The sequence below is a fragment of the Maylandia zebra genome, linkage group LG19, assembly GCF_041146795.1.
Source record: "Maylandia zebra isolate NMK-2024a linkage group LG19, Mzebra_GT3a, whole genome shotgun sequence".
NCBI lineage: Eukaryota > Metazoa > Chordata > Actinopteri > Cichliformes > Cichlidae > Maylandia > Maylandia zebra.
Genome location: NC_135185.1, coordinates 22352442 through 22370776, shown reverse-complemented (window position 1 = coordinate 22370776; position 18335 = coordinate 22352442). Strand labels below are relative to the sequence as shown.

Sequence of the window (18335 nt, the reverse complement as noted above, 5' to 3'; positions counted from 1 at the left end):
AGCCAGTTAACGTGGCTCACCTCGTGCGTGGGGCTGCATGGTGTCAACGTGTTAGCGTGGTTAGCTTGTTAACACGTTAGCGATGTCCAGGCTCTCCTGACTAATGGAGATTTGCCCCATTAATGTGGGTATGGCGTTAACGTCATTTTAACGAGATTAACGCTGACAGCACAACTTTCTTTATTTTTGTTTTGTTTTTTGTTTGTCTTTTTTATCCAAATGTGGCCACATTTGACTGAGGCCACACAAAACATCCTAACCCCTAAATCTACCAGTAGCTAAACCATCCATAAAGGAGGGCTTAGATACTGTATCATGTATCAGGATATAGACTTCCTTATAATGTTGTGTAAATGTTTTCCTTTAGAAGCTGGCCCCTAAACCTAACTGGCTTTTCTGTGGCTTTAAAGTCAAATGTCGTCTCAAACAAAAAATCTCTGCATTTCCAGTTATTTGTTATATGTATACTTCTTAACTCCCCTGTGTGATATGAATGCATTTTTGTAAGCTAAATGCAATAAATAACAAAGGCATGAGCAAACTAATGAAATATATAAATGTAAGCCTTTAAACCTGTTACTTTGCCCCAGGTTGCTGGGTGTGAACAGAGTGGTGATCTATAACACCAGCTGTGGTCCAGAGCTCGACCGCCTGTTGCAGAATTATAGCCAGGAGGGCTTTGTGGAAATGGTTCCTTGGCCCATTGACAAGCATCTGAATCCATCTCGTGGCTGGCTTCACTCAGAGCACGGAGGAGACGTGCACTACTTTGGCCAGCTGACCACACTTAATGAGTGCATTTACAGATCAATGGAGCGTTCCCGCTACGTCCTGTTAAATGACATTGATGAGATTATAATGCCATACCAGCACAAAGATCTGATGTCTTTGATGAACACGCTCCAAAATCAGAATCCAAATGTAACATTTTTTTCTAAGCATTTCTAAATTTATTTTCAAATTTCCTTCCTGCACCTGTCAAACCTAAACTGTTCTTCTACAGACAGGAGTATTTCTCATTGAGAACCACACCTATCCCAAGAAGACTTTTAATCAAAATAAATGGGGACCCCTGCCTCAATGGAATGGGGTGCCAGGCTTTGATATTATGGTGCATATCTACAGAGAGGAGCCTAACAGAAATATTTACCATCCACACAAGTTAATAGTTCAGCCAAGGTGGGTTATAATGGGACAAATGGTTGAGTGTTCGGCACTAGCATTCATTTAACCCTGAGGCATTGTGTGATTGTCCATGTATTTATGCACCTACAGAGCAGTGCAGCAGACCTCAGTGCATGATGTGCTTATGATGTCTGCAACAAAGTTCAAGGTTCCACCAGACGTCTGTCGGATCATTCACTCGCCAATCAGGACTCCGACCGATCCACCACTTGATCGGCTTCATGTGGACACCCGACTGTGGGACTTTAAAGACAAACTGCTCCCCAATGTGATCAAGGTGCTGCGGAGAGCAGAACTGCTGAGATCAGAGACGCAAAACTGATAGATGATGGACAGAAACACAAATACTGAAGTTTTAGGAGAAAAAAGCTGGTCAACAAAACACAGGCTGACCTACAGGGGTGGCATGTGCCAGCCTGAAATAATGTCTTTCCATCCCAAGTCCACTCTATTTTTGCTTATCACAGTGCTGCATATTAAAATTAGCCATCATTAACACTCTGAGTCTGGCTACAAGTAACATTAAATATCAATATAATTATAAAGCAAACGGTTTTATTTCTTGTTGTTAGTAGCAATCAATGCTTATGATTGTGCCAGAGCACACAGTCATAAGCATTTCAACACATTGGCTATTTTCCGATTTCAACACAGGTGGTTGATTGCTCCACTCTAGAACTGGAATGAAGGCGAGTGTTATTAACCCTCTGGGTTGACAGACAGCCACACCTTCAAATCACATGACCAATTTAAGCTGACATAGCTACAAGCTGCAGTCACGCATCTTCTAGCATCAGGGTCTCTATTTCAGCTTGTGTTGAAAGTCCAGACTTTAAACTATATGCCAGTTTTTACATTTTATTGATAAGCCACTAACACCGGAGTTATGATAAGTGAAAAGAAACGGTAACAACGGCATTTGGACAGCGCAAATAAGGGAAAAAAATGCCACCCTTTCCTATTGGTGGAATAGTGTACCATGTCCACCGATAAAAATGATATGACAACACGTGGGATTTGGTGATTTAGGAACAGGGAAAATTTGGGGAAGTGGCGGTGGCTAAAGAGAGAGCGATATCGACTAGTTTTAGTTTTTAGTTTTAGTTTTTAGTATTCGTGGTGGTTGCAATTTTAGGTAAATGGTTGTATTAACTTAATTGTTTCCAAAGTTTGTACACAGGTTTTTAAAATTTACAATTTATATTTGCATTTCAGGTTATGAAAATAATTCACTAAACGTGTTTGTGGTTTTTACAGTAAACTTTTTCCGTACTCTGTTTTTATCAGGGTTTTGTGTGTGTGTGTGATTTCAGATATTTTATAGATATATGTTTTATATCTATTTTAACCACATATAATGCATATTACAGGATGTAAGAACTGGATATGTGTAGGGTGGCCACCCTAAGAAAATTTCTCTTGTCCACCCCACAACAAAATAGTCATTATGATGTGAGAGCAGTGAGAAACATGAAACATGAGACAGGCCAGGTGCACCACCTTTGAACATGTACACTTTCAATAATTTACATAAGTTGTGATAGAAGAGGCCCTGGGGTGCCATAAGAAGCTAACTTCTTGAAAGACAGGTTACAAACATGCTTGGATTGTTTAATTAAGAACTTCTGTTGTCAAACTCATGGTAAACTTCCTCGTTATACTAGTCGCAGATTGGTTTCTTACGACATTCTTTTCATTCTTATATCACTGTTCTTTGCTTCATGCACTGTACTGAATTATCAGGATAAATAAGATTTTGTCGCCACAATGCAAAAAGTTGAATAACATTTTGTAATCATTTCCTTGTTAGTCGGCAGAGAGTGATAGTGGGAAACTCAAAAATAGAGCAAACGCATCTAGTGAATTTTGTGGCCACAGTAGTGTGTGTGAGATTGCTGAGAGATAGAGATGCCTTCCAGAGAAAAGCAAGCTTGCTTGTCAAGCATCAGAAACTACAAAGACATGATGAAAATAAATGCATGCAGAGGATAAGCACACACCAGGGAGCACAAGAAAAAAAATGGGAACAAGAACATCACGACAGGCACAAGCTTGACTAATGCAGTAAAGTAATGCATGCGATAAAAAGGACGTTGAATGCCACTTCCTGACTGGTTTCACAGCCGCAGACTTTCAAATTGCATTCTTCTTGTACAAACTGGGTTAAATGCTAACATCATGAAAAAGAGTTATCCCTTATGATGAAAGAACAGCCAATGATGGGGGGAATTGCTGTTTTTTTGATTGGTTGTCACAGATTTTGAGATATGGATACAAAACTTAGATAAAAGAAACCACTTGATGCAAAAGCAAATTATGAACCCAACACTGACATGTTACCTCTTACACTCATGTGACAACTGTAGCAGTTTACAAAAAGAGATGACTGGTGCTTTTCAGTGTAGCTGGAAGAAGTACAAAAAAACGAAGTCCAGGAAATCTTGCTAAATATTCTGAGTAAGTACAAACGCAGAAAACACCTGAGACACCGTGGGCTCTCTCCGGTTTCTAGAGCTTCCTGCCACAGTCCAAAGACATTAGCCTACCACAGCGATGCAGGCCTCGCCCTACGACAGCGGGTATAGGCTCCAGCACACCTGCAACCCTGATAAGGATAAGCGGAAGAAAATGGATGGATGGTACTGTTTACATTTCCTCTGCTATGTGTTAGTCACTTTGATAACAAATTAACCCAAGGGGGGGGGGTTTAGCCTTATGAAGGAGTATCAAAGCAACATTAAGAAAAAAAATGATCGACGATCTAGAGATTAAAGTCGTAATTCTATTCTGAGAAAAACGGTCGAAATGAGCATTCTGAGTTTGTGGAATCGTACCTCAGAGTCAGTTTTAGCAAAAAGTACAGGAAAGTCTTTCTCTTTCAGCCCATAAACACAGTGTGGTAATGGTGCAGAACGCTCTATCTGGCCAGAGAAAAACACACAAATGTGGAAGTGGATTTGCACAAAAGGAAATGGCCTGTATCTGACAGATTTAGACTTTTTTTCCGAAATACGTTTTAGACTTTATTCTCAAAATGATCAGCAATATGCTTTCTTAATGTGCCCCTAATACTACGTCGCAGTTAGCTGTGTGTGGTTGGCATTGCGCGATAAATTTAGACCACGATCAGAGGCGAGTGCGTCTATAGTGCACAACGCAAAACAAAAAAAAAGCCCAGTTCTCCCCAACGTTTTGTGCGATTTTGCGAACTCGTTTTTCCCACTGACTCGTTTTTTCCCCCCTTGATGATTTCCGGTAATAATTCTGACGTATGACTTGGTCACGCCCGGATAGAGCAGGAGAGAAGAAGACTCCGAGTGCACTTGCAGACCTACGGATTCAAAGCTCTTTCTCGACTGGTGGGCACAACCGGGGGGACATACTGACTACAGTTCAGCCTCGAGTGAGTTACCTGCTGAATGGTGAATAGTGGCTTTAAGTTGATGTTTAAGTTAATACAAATATTCTAATTCGACCGCTCAGAGTATTTATCTTCTACTCCGATTTCGATGTAACTTAAATAGCGTTTTCTTGTGTCCTAAAGTTTATAGCATACACCGATTAGTGACTTCATTGCATTTGCACTATAATCTCCCTAAGACATTATATTAGACACTATAGCATTCTTTTTATTTATTTTTTCATGGGACATTATGTAGCTCACTTATGAATTACAAGAAACATATCATGGCAGTAACAGGAAGTCTGCATTCACTGTATGACACATGCAGGGTTTTTTTTTTTGTTAGCTTGTACTGTAGAGATGTTGCCTCCAAACTTAAACAGGATATTGAGTAGAGTCAGGGTTGAAGTGAGATTTAGCATGTGTGGGAACTCTGTGATCAGTTGTACTTAGGGGTGGGTTTTTATAATCGATTCATCGATTAAAATCGATTCTGGCTTGGATAACGTAAAATCGATTCATTAAAATCCTGAATCGATTTTTTAATATAAATTTATTTTGTCCGAAATGCCAGAATCTCTGGTGACATCTCACAAAATTTCAAGAACCACCAAACAGTAAATGAGAGCAGGTACAGGGATTCTGCACATAGACTTAAACACACAGTGCGACCCGCGGATCAGAATCAGTTAGATGTTGCCTTTCTCACAGTCGGGGCTGAAAGCCGACAGCTCGCTGATCCGGGTCCGCGCTTTGTGTTCACGCCCTTTATGCGCTGATTCTAAAGCTGTTAGTTTGATCTCTCTCCAAACAATATTGACCGAATCAGCAGCAAAAGAAGATCCAAACGCTTCACATAAACATCGTCATGAATTCACTCTTTTACTGTTTTGCTTCCATTGCAATGCGCAGCTCTCTCTCTCTCCCTCTCTCCCTCCCCCTCTCCCCCCCCCCCCCCCCCCCCCCCCCCCCCCTCTCTCGAACAGTTTCGCTTTCTTCATTATTCGCTTGCTTGTTACACAAGTCTACTGTTGTTTACAGCGCTGTCGGCCGCTGTTTTTTCCCCTTTTACATTCTTCCGAAAAGAAAACCTCATTTCTGCTGTTCAATACTGAACAAATTGAAACTTTTTAAAATTATTCAAAATGCAAAATGCTTAGCCATGTCTCTAATAAAACCGCTGTAACGTCAGAGGTAATGTTGATTAATTAATGGTTTTCTTTCGTTTTTGATGTACTGCAGAATATTTTTATAAAATCCCAGGCCAGGAAGATCACCTACATGTTTTTCTGTGTTATATCTTCAGCTACTTTGACACAAAGGCATCTGCTGTGATGCTCACACCTTGGATAAAGTCTTGAGAGTGTCAGCTTCCTTTTTATAGATACAAAAATATGTAAATGTCCTGATCTGAATTATATCTCTGACTGTCAAAATTTCCCAGATTTAAATCGAATCCAATCGAATTAAATCGAATCGTGGATCGAATCGATTCGGGACCTTGTGAATCGGAATTGAATCGATTCTAGAAATCAGTGACGATACCCAGCCCTAGTTGTACTGGCTCAGCTTGGCGAAAAGAACTCAGAGTTTCTACTTAAGTAACGAAAGTCGGTACTTTTGCCACCCTTTCGTATAACCCCTTTATAAATCCTGTTGACTATAGCCTATGTACTGATAGAGGCAACGATATTAGACATTTAAAAAATAATAATTTAAAAAACAGAATGCAAACACGCAGAAACTGTGATTATTTTTTTTTAAAACAAAACTTGAACTGTGCATAGGAAATCATCTAGTTGAAGAAACTGTTTTTGTTATTCTTATAAACATTTGGTGGGTTTTTTTTATGGGTTTTTTTGCATTTGCACCACTAAGTGTAAATCTAATATATGTTTATGATTGATTTTTAATTTCAAAGCACTAGTCTAGGGTCCTTACCTACCTTACACACAAAACCATTAGGTAATTCCTCCGTAATCTGCAGGTTTGAGCAGATCGTTTTTGATGGCATGGCTCAAGCAGAAAGAAAACAATGTATACATGCTTTATTTTTCTAATGTCAAATCAAATCAAATCAAATCACTTTTATTGTCACATCACATGTGCAGGTACATTGGTACAGCACATGTGAGTGAAATTCTTGTGTGCGAGCTTCACAAGCAACAGAGTTGTGCAAGATACAATAATGTAAACAAGCAAAATACAAGAATGGCTACATCTGAAACTAATAAATATATGTACAATATATAATAATGTACTATTGTATACTGAAAATATAAAATAGTATATTAGTATATGATATTGTAAGTTTAAAACTCCACAATAACACAACAAAGGTTCAGTATAACTGGCCTTCCTGGAAACTCACCAGGTTGTAAAAGAAAATAAAGAGACTCTGTGTCATGGGGTGTTTTTTCTTTTTTCCATGCCATTACCAGCAGTATGTAATCCAAAGATTTCTCATATGCACACTTTCATAATGTTGCTTGCTCTGCAAAACTATGAAACCTGCTCAGCAATGCAGACTGGAAGGAAAAGATAAAGAAATGAGGAGTGGCTCACAGTACAGTACTGAAAAGATGGCACTTTTGGCATCTGTTATTTAGGGTGTATATTTCTTTCACAATCTGGAGGCCTATATGACAGTAAGAAATTTAATTTTCTCATTGCCTTCAATAGTACATATTTGCTTTTTTTAAAAATACACATTTTAGTAGATTTGTTAATGATATTATCTTCTTTGAAAACAAAGGAAGGTTTCCCTTTAGTTTTTTGTTCATAAAGCAATTTAAAAAAGAAAAAGAAAGTGTGAACATTAAAAAAAGATTTATTTGCTTTTCACCTTTTAGGCTCCGTACATGCTTCCCTTCTTGATTGGCAGCAGTTATAGAAGAGAATACTTGCAGTTACAGTAATACCTTGGTTTACGAGTATGATTCGTTCCTTAATGCTGCTTGCAAACCATAAATACTCATATGTCAAAGCAAATTTTCAAAAAAGAAATATTGGAAACTTGGATGGATGGTTCCAAGCTCCAAAAATATTCATGTAAAAATCACTTTTAAACATATTTTTTATATAAATCATTGACCCAAATACATATTTCTGCAATAAATGCATAATGATTAACACAAAATGCATATAATAAAAATAAAAACGCACTTTACCTTTGAGAAAAGTCACTGCTGACCTGAAGGAAATGAGATGAGGAGGTCAATGTAAAGAATACGCTTAACAAATGCTAGCTTTTCATGAGCTCATGTGGCATGACACTCAGGTTGGCTCAGCTGTTACTGGAAAACATACGTATACAGCCATAAGTTTGCTCGTATTAAGATTATGGCTCATAAACACAAGTAAAATTTTATTCAAGTTTTTTGCTCGTCTTGCAGATTACTCATATGTCAAGTTACTCTGAATCCGAGGTTACACTGTAATGTGTAACTGGGCTCTTAAACCATATAGTGCTCCAAATTTAAGGAATAAAGTATGTCAGTAAGAATTAAGCCATTTTTATTCTCAATGCCTGCCCCTGTCAGATGGTGGTGTGTGCTAAAAATGATGCTGCAATTTGTGGTGTGTGCTGTCATTTTGATAGTGATTTTTGCAACCTGGAGCATTGTGCAATGGTTGCCCCAGTTGGGTTGATGACATGAGTATGATTGTATCACTTATTACCATTTTAATCATATTCTAGTACAGAAGCCCTGAGCTATATAGATATACAGAGGGAGATATTGCAGCAATCTTTTTTTTTTTTTTAAAGTGACTTTCTGGAATAACTTTGCAACAAAAAAAAACACTTGCCAAAGTCTTATCTTCTGGTTTTGACTTCTTCTCTTCCTATATCAGTGCTGCCGTAGTGGTATTGTCTGAGTGGCAACACCTAACGCTCAGTAGACTACTGCAGTGGCTTCCTGCACCTTAACAGTGGGCATAATCAGAAATGACTGTGTAATGATGTTGCCAGAGCATGCAAAGCAACCAATGTGGAGGTTATAGCAACTCTTTCTGTGTATCATTGTCCAGGGCTTGGTGAGCGATATCTTTAATGGGAACTCTGCCCTTGTTGAGTTTATGTATTAGATCTGTGGATGTCCTGCTATGGCTGTTCAAATTTTCTGCCATGATAAAGGTTTATATATTATATATATATATATATATATATATATATTAGGATTATCCATCCCTCCATTCACTTCCGCTTATCCTTTTCAGGGTCGCGGGGGGCGCTGGAGCCTATCCCAGCTGTCATAGGGCAAGAGGTGGGGTACACCCTGGATAGGTCGCCAGTCTGTCGCAGGGCCAACACACAGGGACAGACAACCATTCGCACTCACATTCACTCGCACATTCACACCTAGTGGCAATTTGGATTATCCAATTAACCTATCACCACAAGTTGCATGTCTTTGGACAGGAGGAAGCCAGAGTACCCACGCAAACATGGGGAGAACATGCAAACTCCACACAGAAAGACCCCAGCCTGATGGTGGAATTGAACTCAGGACCTTCTTGCTGTGCGGCAACAGTACTAACCACCGTGCCACCGTGCTGCCCTATTAGGATTATATATAACTTTATACCTGTGCTAATCATGGCAAAGTATCTGAAGGCTGATGGCTTCTTGATCCGCTCAGATTCTAGTTACTGGTTCTCACAGCGGTAAGGTAAAACATTAAGCTGCCATGACCATCCCACTTAAGATCCAACTCCACAGGGCTGAGGGAGAGGAAACATTGTTGCAATGGCAGATGAGTTTACATCAACTGAGTTGGCCATTTTTGCACCCATCCCAGACAGGTCTTAATGGCAGCTAGACCCCAATGGTCAGTCAGGCCAAGCTACGCTACAACTCATTATCAAGTGCTGCATAAATTTTGAGTCTGACTTGTCTGTAATCTGTGGGCTTGACCAGGATTTCTGTTGCTGAGCTTAGCAGGCTGGAATCCTCCCAAAAGTGGTGCATTGACAGAGTTAGTGATCATCTTTGTTGTAATAGGGACCTTAAATGACTACTTTCTTGGGATAAAGGAGGATTTATGTTGACAAAGTGATCAGTTCTGCTGCCTGACAAAATTAAAGAAAGAGCTTTGCAAAACAAAATTTGGATGGGATGAAGTAATACTAGAAAGCAGGTTGAAACAGTGGAAAGGTTAGCTGAATGATTTACAGATGGACCATCTTTAAATGTGGCTGTGATAAAGTGTTATCATCCCTTATGATAAAAGAACAACCAATTCTAGCAAGTCGGTAATTTTATCTCTGTAGGGACCTCTACTGGTGGAAAACTGGGTAATCAACCAGTAGAATTAATTCTAATGACAGCTGTTAGGTAACTTTCATTATCACTACAACTATAGCTGTCAGTTCACATATATTATCCTCAACATAGCTCTGCAATTTTGAATGCTTTTAAACCATCACCAAGATTTTGGTGTTATGTTACAATGTGTTGCATGAAGCTCGATAACACAAGTAGAAGTTTTATTCCCCATGTTGGCGTTTAAGTTGCTAGTGCTGGGTTGAACTCTCGGTCACCCTCAGAGTTGCTTTCATTCTCATGGTAGACTCAACAGGGAAACATTTCTCAGTGAATCCGGTGCATGTGATATTATGACTGGACATGATAGTAATTAAGTAAAACTTTATTTGTATAGTACAATTTAAGATATAAAATCAGTGCTTCACAACAGCCAACAGTTAATTTAAAAAATAATTAAAAAAAACCCAAGAGAAATTAATAGAAAGCAGATTTAAAGCATGACAGAGTTGCTGCTGCAGTTGTGTGGAACCTGGTGTGGTTTTCTGTTGCTGTTAGCTCATCTGTTTCAAGGTGTGATGTGTTGTGTGTTCACGTTGAAATGGGAAACTTTCAAAAATACAGATTTACAAATAATGTTGCTACAGTAAAAGCTTTAATTTTTTAACTCTTTCCTTCACCTGAATTGTTTCCATTAGGAATTTAAGGTGAACTTGTTCAACAAATACAGATACAGTCACACAAGCAGATATTAAAATAACATAATTTTACTGAACTGATAAGAAAATGAGCTGTAGGTAGCGCAAAATCCTGATATGAGGAAAGGAACAGAAAGGACCTACAGCCCACAAAAAAAAAAAAAAAAAAAAAAAATGCGGAAGGGGGAGTGACGGTTGTATAGACGCACAGGGCTGACTCTGGGCGCAGGTCCAAGAATTAGGAAATGGGGAAAGTCACACTGCCAAGGAGGAAATACAAGGAGAACAAACAAGGTAAGGAATGATTTTGAGAACAGGCAACGACGAAAGTCGAGTAAAAAAAAACAAAAAACATGCGGATAGTATTTGAGGAGCAAGATTTAAGAAGCTCATAAACATTTACAGTATTACTACTATTTCATTTAGATTGCTACTTTCTTTAGATATTTATGTTCACTTTTTTGTTTTTAATCGGGTTCTTTTTCTTTCTAATAAAGGCGTATAGGGCAAACCGTTTTATTCGATTTTTCCCGAATGATTTCCGCTAGTATTCTGACGTATGACAATGACTTGGTCACGCCCAGACAGCAAAATCAAGTAGAAAAAGAGCAGCAGAGAAGGCTCCGAGTGCACTTGCAGACACACGGATTCAAACTCTATTTCTCAACTGGTGGGGACAAACGGGGAACATACTGGCCACACTTCAGCCTCGAGTGAGTTACCTGCGGAATGGTAGTGGCTTTAAGCTGATGTTTGAATTAATACAAATATTCTAATTCGACCACTAATAGTGTTTATCGTCTATTCGAGGAGACTAAATAGCGCTTCTTGTGTCCTAGCGTGTGTACCATACACACATTAGTGACTTCGTTGTATTTTATGGCGTTATTTTTGTGCCACTATGCTGAGCTCACATAAAGAAATTTTGAGCGCACGTAAAAAAAAAAAAGTTTGCAGGTGCAAGTGTTGTATTTTGAGAAAAGCTGAATCTGAGGGAACAAAATTCATTGTTGCGTGCAAAAAATGTATTTCCGTGTTTGATATTATCCATACACACAGACAATAGTGATGGGATTTCCGGATCTTTTTAGAGAACCGGCTCTTTCGGGTCGACTCACTAAAAAGAGCTGGCTCTTTTGGCTCCGAACCGGCTCTTCAGGTTGTTTTGTTGCCTTAATTAATTTATTATTAACAATAATATAAAATTATGCACAAAAGAAACTACTAATGTAAAAAAAGTGGTTTTATTTATATATAAATATATGTGGTGGCCCCTAGAGACAAAATATGTACAAACTCCAAAAAGCACGGACAAACTCCAAAACACATTTCTAGCTTTAACTGAACTTCCAAAACAGAGCTACCTAGATCACTTAAATTACACAATTAAAAGCATATGTGTATTGTTTGTGTATTTATACACAAGCACTCATATATATTCAAATAATTTAAACAAATGTTCATTTGCCTGTTATTACCACACACCAAATCCGGTCATTGGTACTTGCTGGCTTGTGTAGTCACTAGGTAACAAAAGCTCAACACTGTGCCTAGCATTCTGGAACACTTCTGTTGTGTTTTGTACGTGTTTTGAGTTTTTATGTGCTTCTCAGTTTTTACGTGTTTTGGAGGTTGTACGTGCTTCAGAGTTCGTACGTGATTTGAAGTTTGTATGTGCTTCGTCTGTAGGGGCCACCGTAAATATACTTTTGTTTATTCACTCCACATAAAATGTAATAAATAAATCATATACCGTATTTTCACGACCATAAGACGCACTGTACTAAAAGGCGTAGTCTCAGTTATGTGTGCCATCACTGTATTTAACACACACATAAAAGGCGCACTGGATTATAGGGCGCATACAAGTACCGTATGCGTATTTAAAAATAAAGCGGGAGCAAACCTGAGTTCGGTACCTTACTCACATTTCTATTACCGGTAATCGTCATCATCAACAACACACAAGCATACAAGTGTGCGTATTTAAAAATAAAGCAGGAGCAAAACTGAGTTTGGTACTCACATTTTTATTACCAGTAATCGTCATCATCAACAACACACAAGCATACAAGTGTGCGTATTTAAAAATAAAGCAGGAGCAAAACAAAGTTTGGTACTCACATTTTTATCATCAATCAAACCCATCGAAGTCCTCATCCTCTGTGTCTGAATTGAACAGCTGCGCTAAATCTCCATCAAACATGCCAAGTTCACTTTCTTCACTGTCAGAGTCACTTTCCGTGCCGTGCGGCTCCTCGGAAATGATGCCGGCTTTTGCGAAAGCTCGAACAACAGTGCCAGCAGACATGTTAGCCCAAGCATCTACAATCCATTGCCAAATTGTGGCGTAACTCGCCCGGCGCTGCCTTCCACTCTTGGTGAAACTGTGGTCTCCATCGGTCATCCATCGCTCCCAGGCCGCTCGCAGCCTTACTTTGAACGGGCGGTTCACACCGATGTCCAGCGGTTGGAGTTCCTTTGTCAGGCCTCCCGGAATGACAGCAAGCTCACAGTTTATTTGTTTCACTAGTTTTTTCACATCGGCTGTGAGATGGGCACGCATAGAGTCACCGATTAAGAGCGATGGTGATGCGTGGAAAAAACCACCTGGTCTCCTTTAGGGCTGCCACAAACGATTATTTTGATAGTCGACTAGTCACCGATTATTTTTGCGATTAGTCGACTAATCAGATCATCATCCATTAGACGTAAAACTACAGCTTATTGCACCAGCAGCATCTGCTCTTATATAACTATCATTAGCTTACAGCTTTAAGTGTTTAAGGTCTGTGCTAACTAAAAATAAAGACAAGATGATAGTTTATTAAATTTTAATGAAATTTGCAGATTGTTTCGGTGAAGTTTAATAAACTCCTTGCTATCTAAAATATAACAGGACACTGGAGTATATTCTGGAGCATCTCACACTTCTGATAATCAGCTGTCTGCTTGACGTTTATTCAGCTGTGTAAAAACTATAACTTTAATCTCAGACAAACTGATTTACTCAGGAACAAATAAAATACTAAAAAAAAAAAAGCCAAACAATAACATTGTAAGTTATCTAAGTGACTCATATATATTTAACCTGAGTAGCGAAAGACGGCGGTGGGTTTGAAAACGATTTGCGGGGAGTCCGGTGTTCTCACGGCGCTAGTGAGCCTAGCCCCCGGCTCGCTAACGAGCTAGTGGGTAACAGATGTCTCCGAAAACGTCGGAGCGCTTTTGAAAATATGTGGTGTCCTGATAAACTGAGCAGATATTTGAGGTTTACACAGCTACATTCTCGCCTGAAAATATGTTAAACGTTTATTTTGTGACCCAGAAAGAATAATAAGAGTAACATTAAAACTAACTAGCTGCCGCCATTGTTGGAAACTGCGCTGGGCCGCGCTATGAATTCTGGGACACAGCTGCTTCTTCTTCTTCTTCTTCGGGGTTTAACGGTAGCTGACATCCTTGTACATGCAATGCTGCCATCTTCTGTTTCAGTCCGTTATTACACTCTTAAATCCTGCCACTTATTCCTGCGTCTTTTGTGATCGTACAAAGTTTCAAACGACGCGTCGACTATTAAATCAGTCGTCGACGATTTTGATAGTCGACGTAATCGTGACTAGTCGACAAATCGTGGCAGCCCTAGTCTCCTTACATACACCTCCCTCAGCCACTCTTTCATCATTTCCTCATCCATCCAGCCCTTTTCATTTGCCTTAATGATGATTCCTGCTGGAAACTTCTCTTTAGGCAAAGTCTTTCGCTTAAAAATCACCAGTTTCTGTCCATTAGCATGGCAGCCAAGCACAACAGTAAAAGAAGACTTTTCATACCCCGTTGTGCGTATTGCTACCGTGCTGGTCCCCTTCTTCTCCACAGTGTGACTCACCGGGATGTCAAAAGTGAGCGGGACCTCGTCCATGTTTGTGATGTGGCTGGGCTGGATGTTTTTGTCGCCGATGTGTTTGCTGCAGTTGGAGCGGAAGATGGCCAGCTTTTCCTTATAATCCGCTGGAAGTTGCTGCGCTACCGTAGTCCTGGTCCGGATGGAAAAATGGCACCGTTTCATGAAACGAAAGCACCAAGACGGACCTCCTTGGAAATGTTCAATGTTCATCTCTTCAGCTAGTGAAACTGCTTTTAGCCGAATGGTGACTGTCGAAACGCTTCTCCCGCTCGTTCTTTGCTCGATGATCCACCGCTCGAGTCTTTCCTCCAACTCGGGCCACCTCGCCTTATGTCCGCGGAAACTCAGCTGCGTTTTCTTGACCTGCCGGAGCTTGTTTTCTAGCTTCCTCCATTTGCAAACCATCGATTCGTTAATCTTAAATTCTCTCGCCGCTGCTCGATTTCCATGTTCCTCCGCATAGCTGATGGCCTTCAGTTTAAACTGTGCTTCATAAGCGTGTCTCTTTGCCATTTTCAGGGTTGTTAAAACAACGATGTTCCACATAATGCACATACCTGTCCTTTTATACAGGTATGTGCGATTGTCCCGGTATATACGATCAACGCCCACACTTCACCCTTTAGCGTTCTCATGGTGTTCTCTACTACATCCTCCTTACAACACACAGGGCGCACTGCGCTATAGGGCGCGCCGTACTTTTTGAAGAAAATCTAAGACTTTTAAGTGCGCCTTATGGTCGTGAAAATACGGTAATACAAAAACCAACTATTCACATTTCAACTTTTAACTGTTTCAATTTTCAGCTTTTTCCTTTTACAAATTTAAAGTGAAAAAACACAAAACACTGCAAACCACAACACAATTCAATATAAATTAAAATATGAAAACAAAACGAAGATTCATATTCTCTGTCATATTGACCTGCATGAATAAACTTTCTGAATCCTTTATCATCCGCAACTGAAAATAGTTGTGGATGATTACTATGCCTTTCTAATGACGTGAACGGTTCGCATCGTTCACGTCAAAGATCCGGCTCTAAGAGCCATTTCGTTCGCGACCGACACATCACTAACACACAATAGCAGCCCCTCTCACTCAGTTTTTGCATTTGCGCTCGCTCGCAATGTGTTGCTCGTGCTCTCAACATTTCTGCCCATACACGCTCAACTCTTTCTGTACACCGTTATATTGGTGCCACAAAACCAGCCAATCACAGACTTGGATGCAAAAAAATCTGATTGGCTGTTCTGGTCTCCAATCAGCTTGAAATGACGAAATGCAATATCCCAGAATCCATCCATCCATCCATCTTCATCCGCTTTATCCGGGGCCGGGTCGCGGGGGCAGCAGCCTAAGCAAATCCCAGAATCCATTTTGTCCAAAACTCAAACGAGGCAGTTGCGGAGGAACACAGAGGGGCGGAGTTTGAAATATTACTCTTTCTGGGTCACAAATAAAACTTTTAAGATATTTTCATGCAAGAATGGTGCTGTGTAAACTTCAAATACCTGCTCGATTTATCAAGGCATGACATATTTGCATAACTGCTGTATCACCTTCATGTTTCCAAACCATATCATGAGCAGCAGCTTTTACAGCTGTGGCTCCAGCAAACAGAAACTAGATACTAGAAATTAATTTTAAATAAATTCTAACAACAGCAGTCAAGAACTTCAATATTTGCATAGTATTTTTACTGACATGTAGAGCACATATGTTTTGGGCAAAAACATTTTTGAATATTAAAATACGAACATTTTTAACATACAATTGGCAAATTAGCCAATTCCAATGCAAAACCAATGCCTGTTAAAAAAAAGAAGATAATCTTCTCACAAACTGGTGTTTGATTTTGAAACAGGAAAAAAGTGGGGAAACAAATGAAAAGACTAACATTTGAATAAAACCTGAAAGCAAGTAAATACTTTATATGCTGCCTTATGGTAAACTTTGGTAATATTGATGTATACAGAACAACACTGGCTGATGATGAAATACAGTCAGCTGGCATGGTGACACTGCCAGTATTAACCTGCAGGGCTGGACTGGGACAAAAAAATTGGGCATTTTCACTACAGACCGGCCCACCAGGTATTAAAGCCATAAAGCCTTTGAATGAAAACAAACGCTGTTGTGACAGTGATGTACACTGTCTTTTTGGTATATGTATGATTTCTATACATTTTCCGTCAGATAATAACATTGTTCACAAGATTCAGATAATTATTTAATAAAAGCTAAATATTTGAATTGAGAATAAAAAAGAAAAGTATTTCTTTGTGCCCCCCTCTCCCTGTTAATGCCCTACTTGGTCCCCTGGAAACACTTTGCTAGACCCACCCCTGCACAGTTACCAGCTGTCAGCTACTTAGAAAAGGATCCTGGTGTTATTTGTCTCTCAGAAACAGTTCATAACTTCCCTTCAACTCATTCATGTCACCTAAAAGGTAAACCTGTTTCTATATCAGTGGTTAGAAATACCATTATTACTTTAGGATTGGTTTAACACAAAGTCAGGGCTGACCCGGGACCATGGCTGTGAGTCACAGTGCGCAGCCAGTGGCGTGTCCAGCGGGGTGGCCTGGGGGGGCACAGGCCACCCCCCTAACCAGACTGGCCACCCCAGGTGCCACCCCGAAGCTAAAACAATAAAATTGTAAGGACATCTCCTGGTTTCATCTTCACGTTTCCCTCTCACCACATATCCAAACCGACATCATGACCAGCAGCTTTACAGCTGTGGCTCCAGCAAACATCAGCTGATAGTAGAAATTAATATTAAATAAATTCTAACAACAGCTGATCAAGCTTAAACGTGCTGCTGTTGTTTAGCGCGACATCCGCTGGTTTCCTCTTTCTGGCGCAAAGTGGGCGATAAACAAACAAGAGAGACGATCAGCTGATCATTGATCAGTTTCATGATTGAAGTAGCAATAGAAGAGGGAGGGGAGATAAGAGAAGAGGCAGCTTCTTTTTCCATCCTAGCTGAAGTACGGGACAAACTGCGTCTCTTCTCAGCTCAAGACGAAACGCGTAATATTTTCTCTGATTGAGGGACCATTCCATTTTTTAAGGGGCTGTTGGCAACTCTACTAACTAACCTTATGAATAAAATAAAGTTCACTATCAGTAACATCATAGCAACCGAACAGCTGTATAGAAACTCGTCATACTAGCTCACGCAGTATGAGGTATTGTAACTGACTGTAAAAAGTCAGCACAACGAAAATAAACTGCGCCTAAACTTGGTTTATATCTGACCCAGATAGACTGCAGGTCATAACTTCTTACCTGAAGTTCAGTTCACCTGACACTCGGACCAGCGGCCGCCTCGGGTCTCTCCTCCTGCCTCACCTTCCCTCATCCACCTGTTGCCTCTGTGGAAGCTCCGCCATAGCCACCACCAAACAACTGAGTTATTTTTACACATCGGCCAGCATCTGGCCAATCCACCACCTCTCATTGTTCATGCCGTTACAAAAAAAAAAATAGGGTCAAAATTCATACTTGTAACTTGCAGGGTTTTGTTTTGGCTAAGTCCACACACAAATCTTTTTTACACACACACAAATCTTTTTTACACATACAAATCTTTTATACACACACACACAAATCTTTTTTACACACACAAATCTTTTTTACACATACAAATCTTTTATACACACACACACAAATCTTTTTTACACACACAAATCTTTTTTACACATACAAATCTTTTATACACACACACACAAATCTTTTTTACACACACACAAATCTTTTTTACACATACAAATCTTCTTTACACACACACACAAATCTTTTTTACACACACAAATCTTTTTTACACACACAAATCTTTTTTACACATACAAATCTTTTATACACACA

At 39.7% G+C, this 18335-nt stretch overlaps 1 protein-coding gene across 6 annotated transcripts in view; it reads left to right on the top strand.

The window, feature by feature from the left end:
• The window catches only part of LOC101484629 (uncharacterized), a 49406-nt gene that overhangs the window by 22422 nt on the left and 8649 nt on the right, over positions 1-18335 (top strand). The window contains exon 1 of one of the 6 annotated variants that reach the window (XM_014414335.3): positions 3649-3824. The exons of 4 other annotated variants lie outside the window; for them this stretch is intronic. In XM_014414335.3, the coding sequence (XP_014269821.2) occupies positions 3739-3824 (86 nt within the window). In that variant the 5' untranslated portion in view covers positions 3649-3738. Of the gene's footprint in view, positions 1-3648; positions 3825-11071; positions 11266-18335 lie in introns of those variants that run through there. One more of the 6 variants, XM_023155582.3, reaches the window with a different exon arrangement.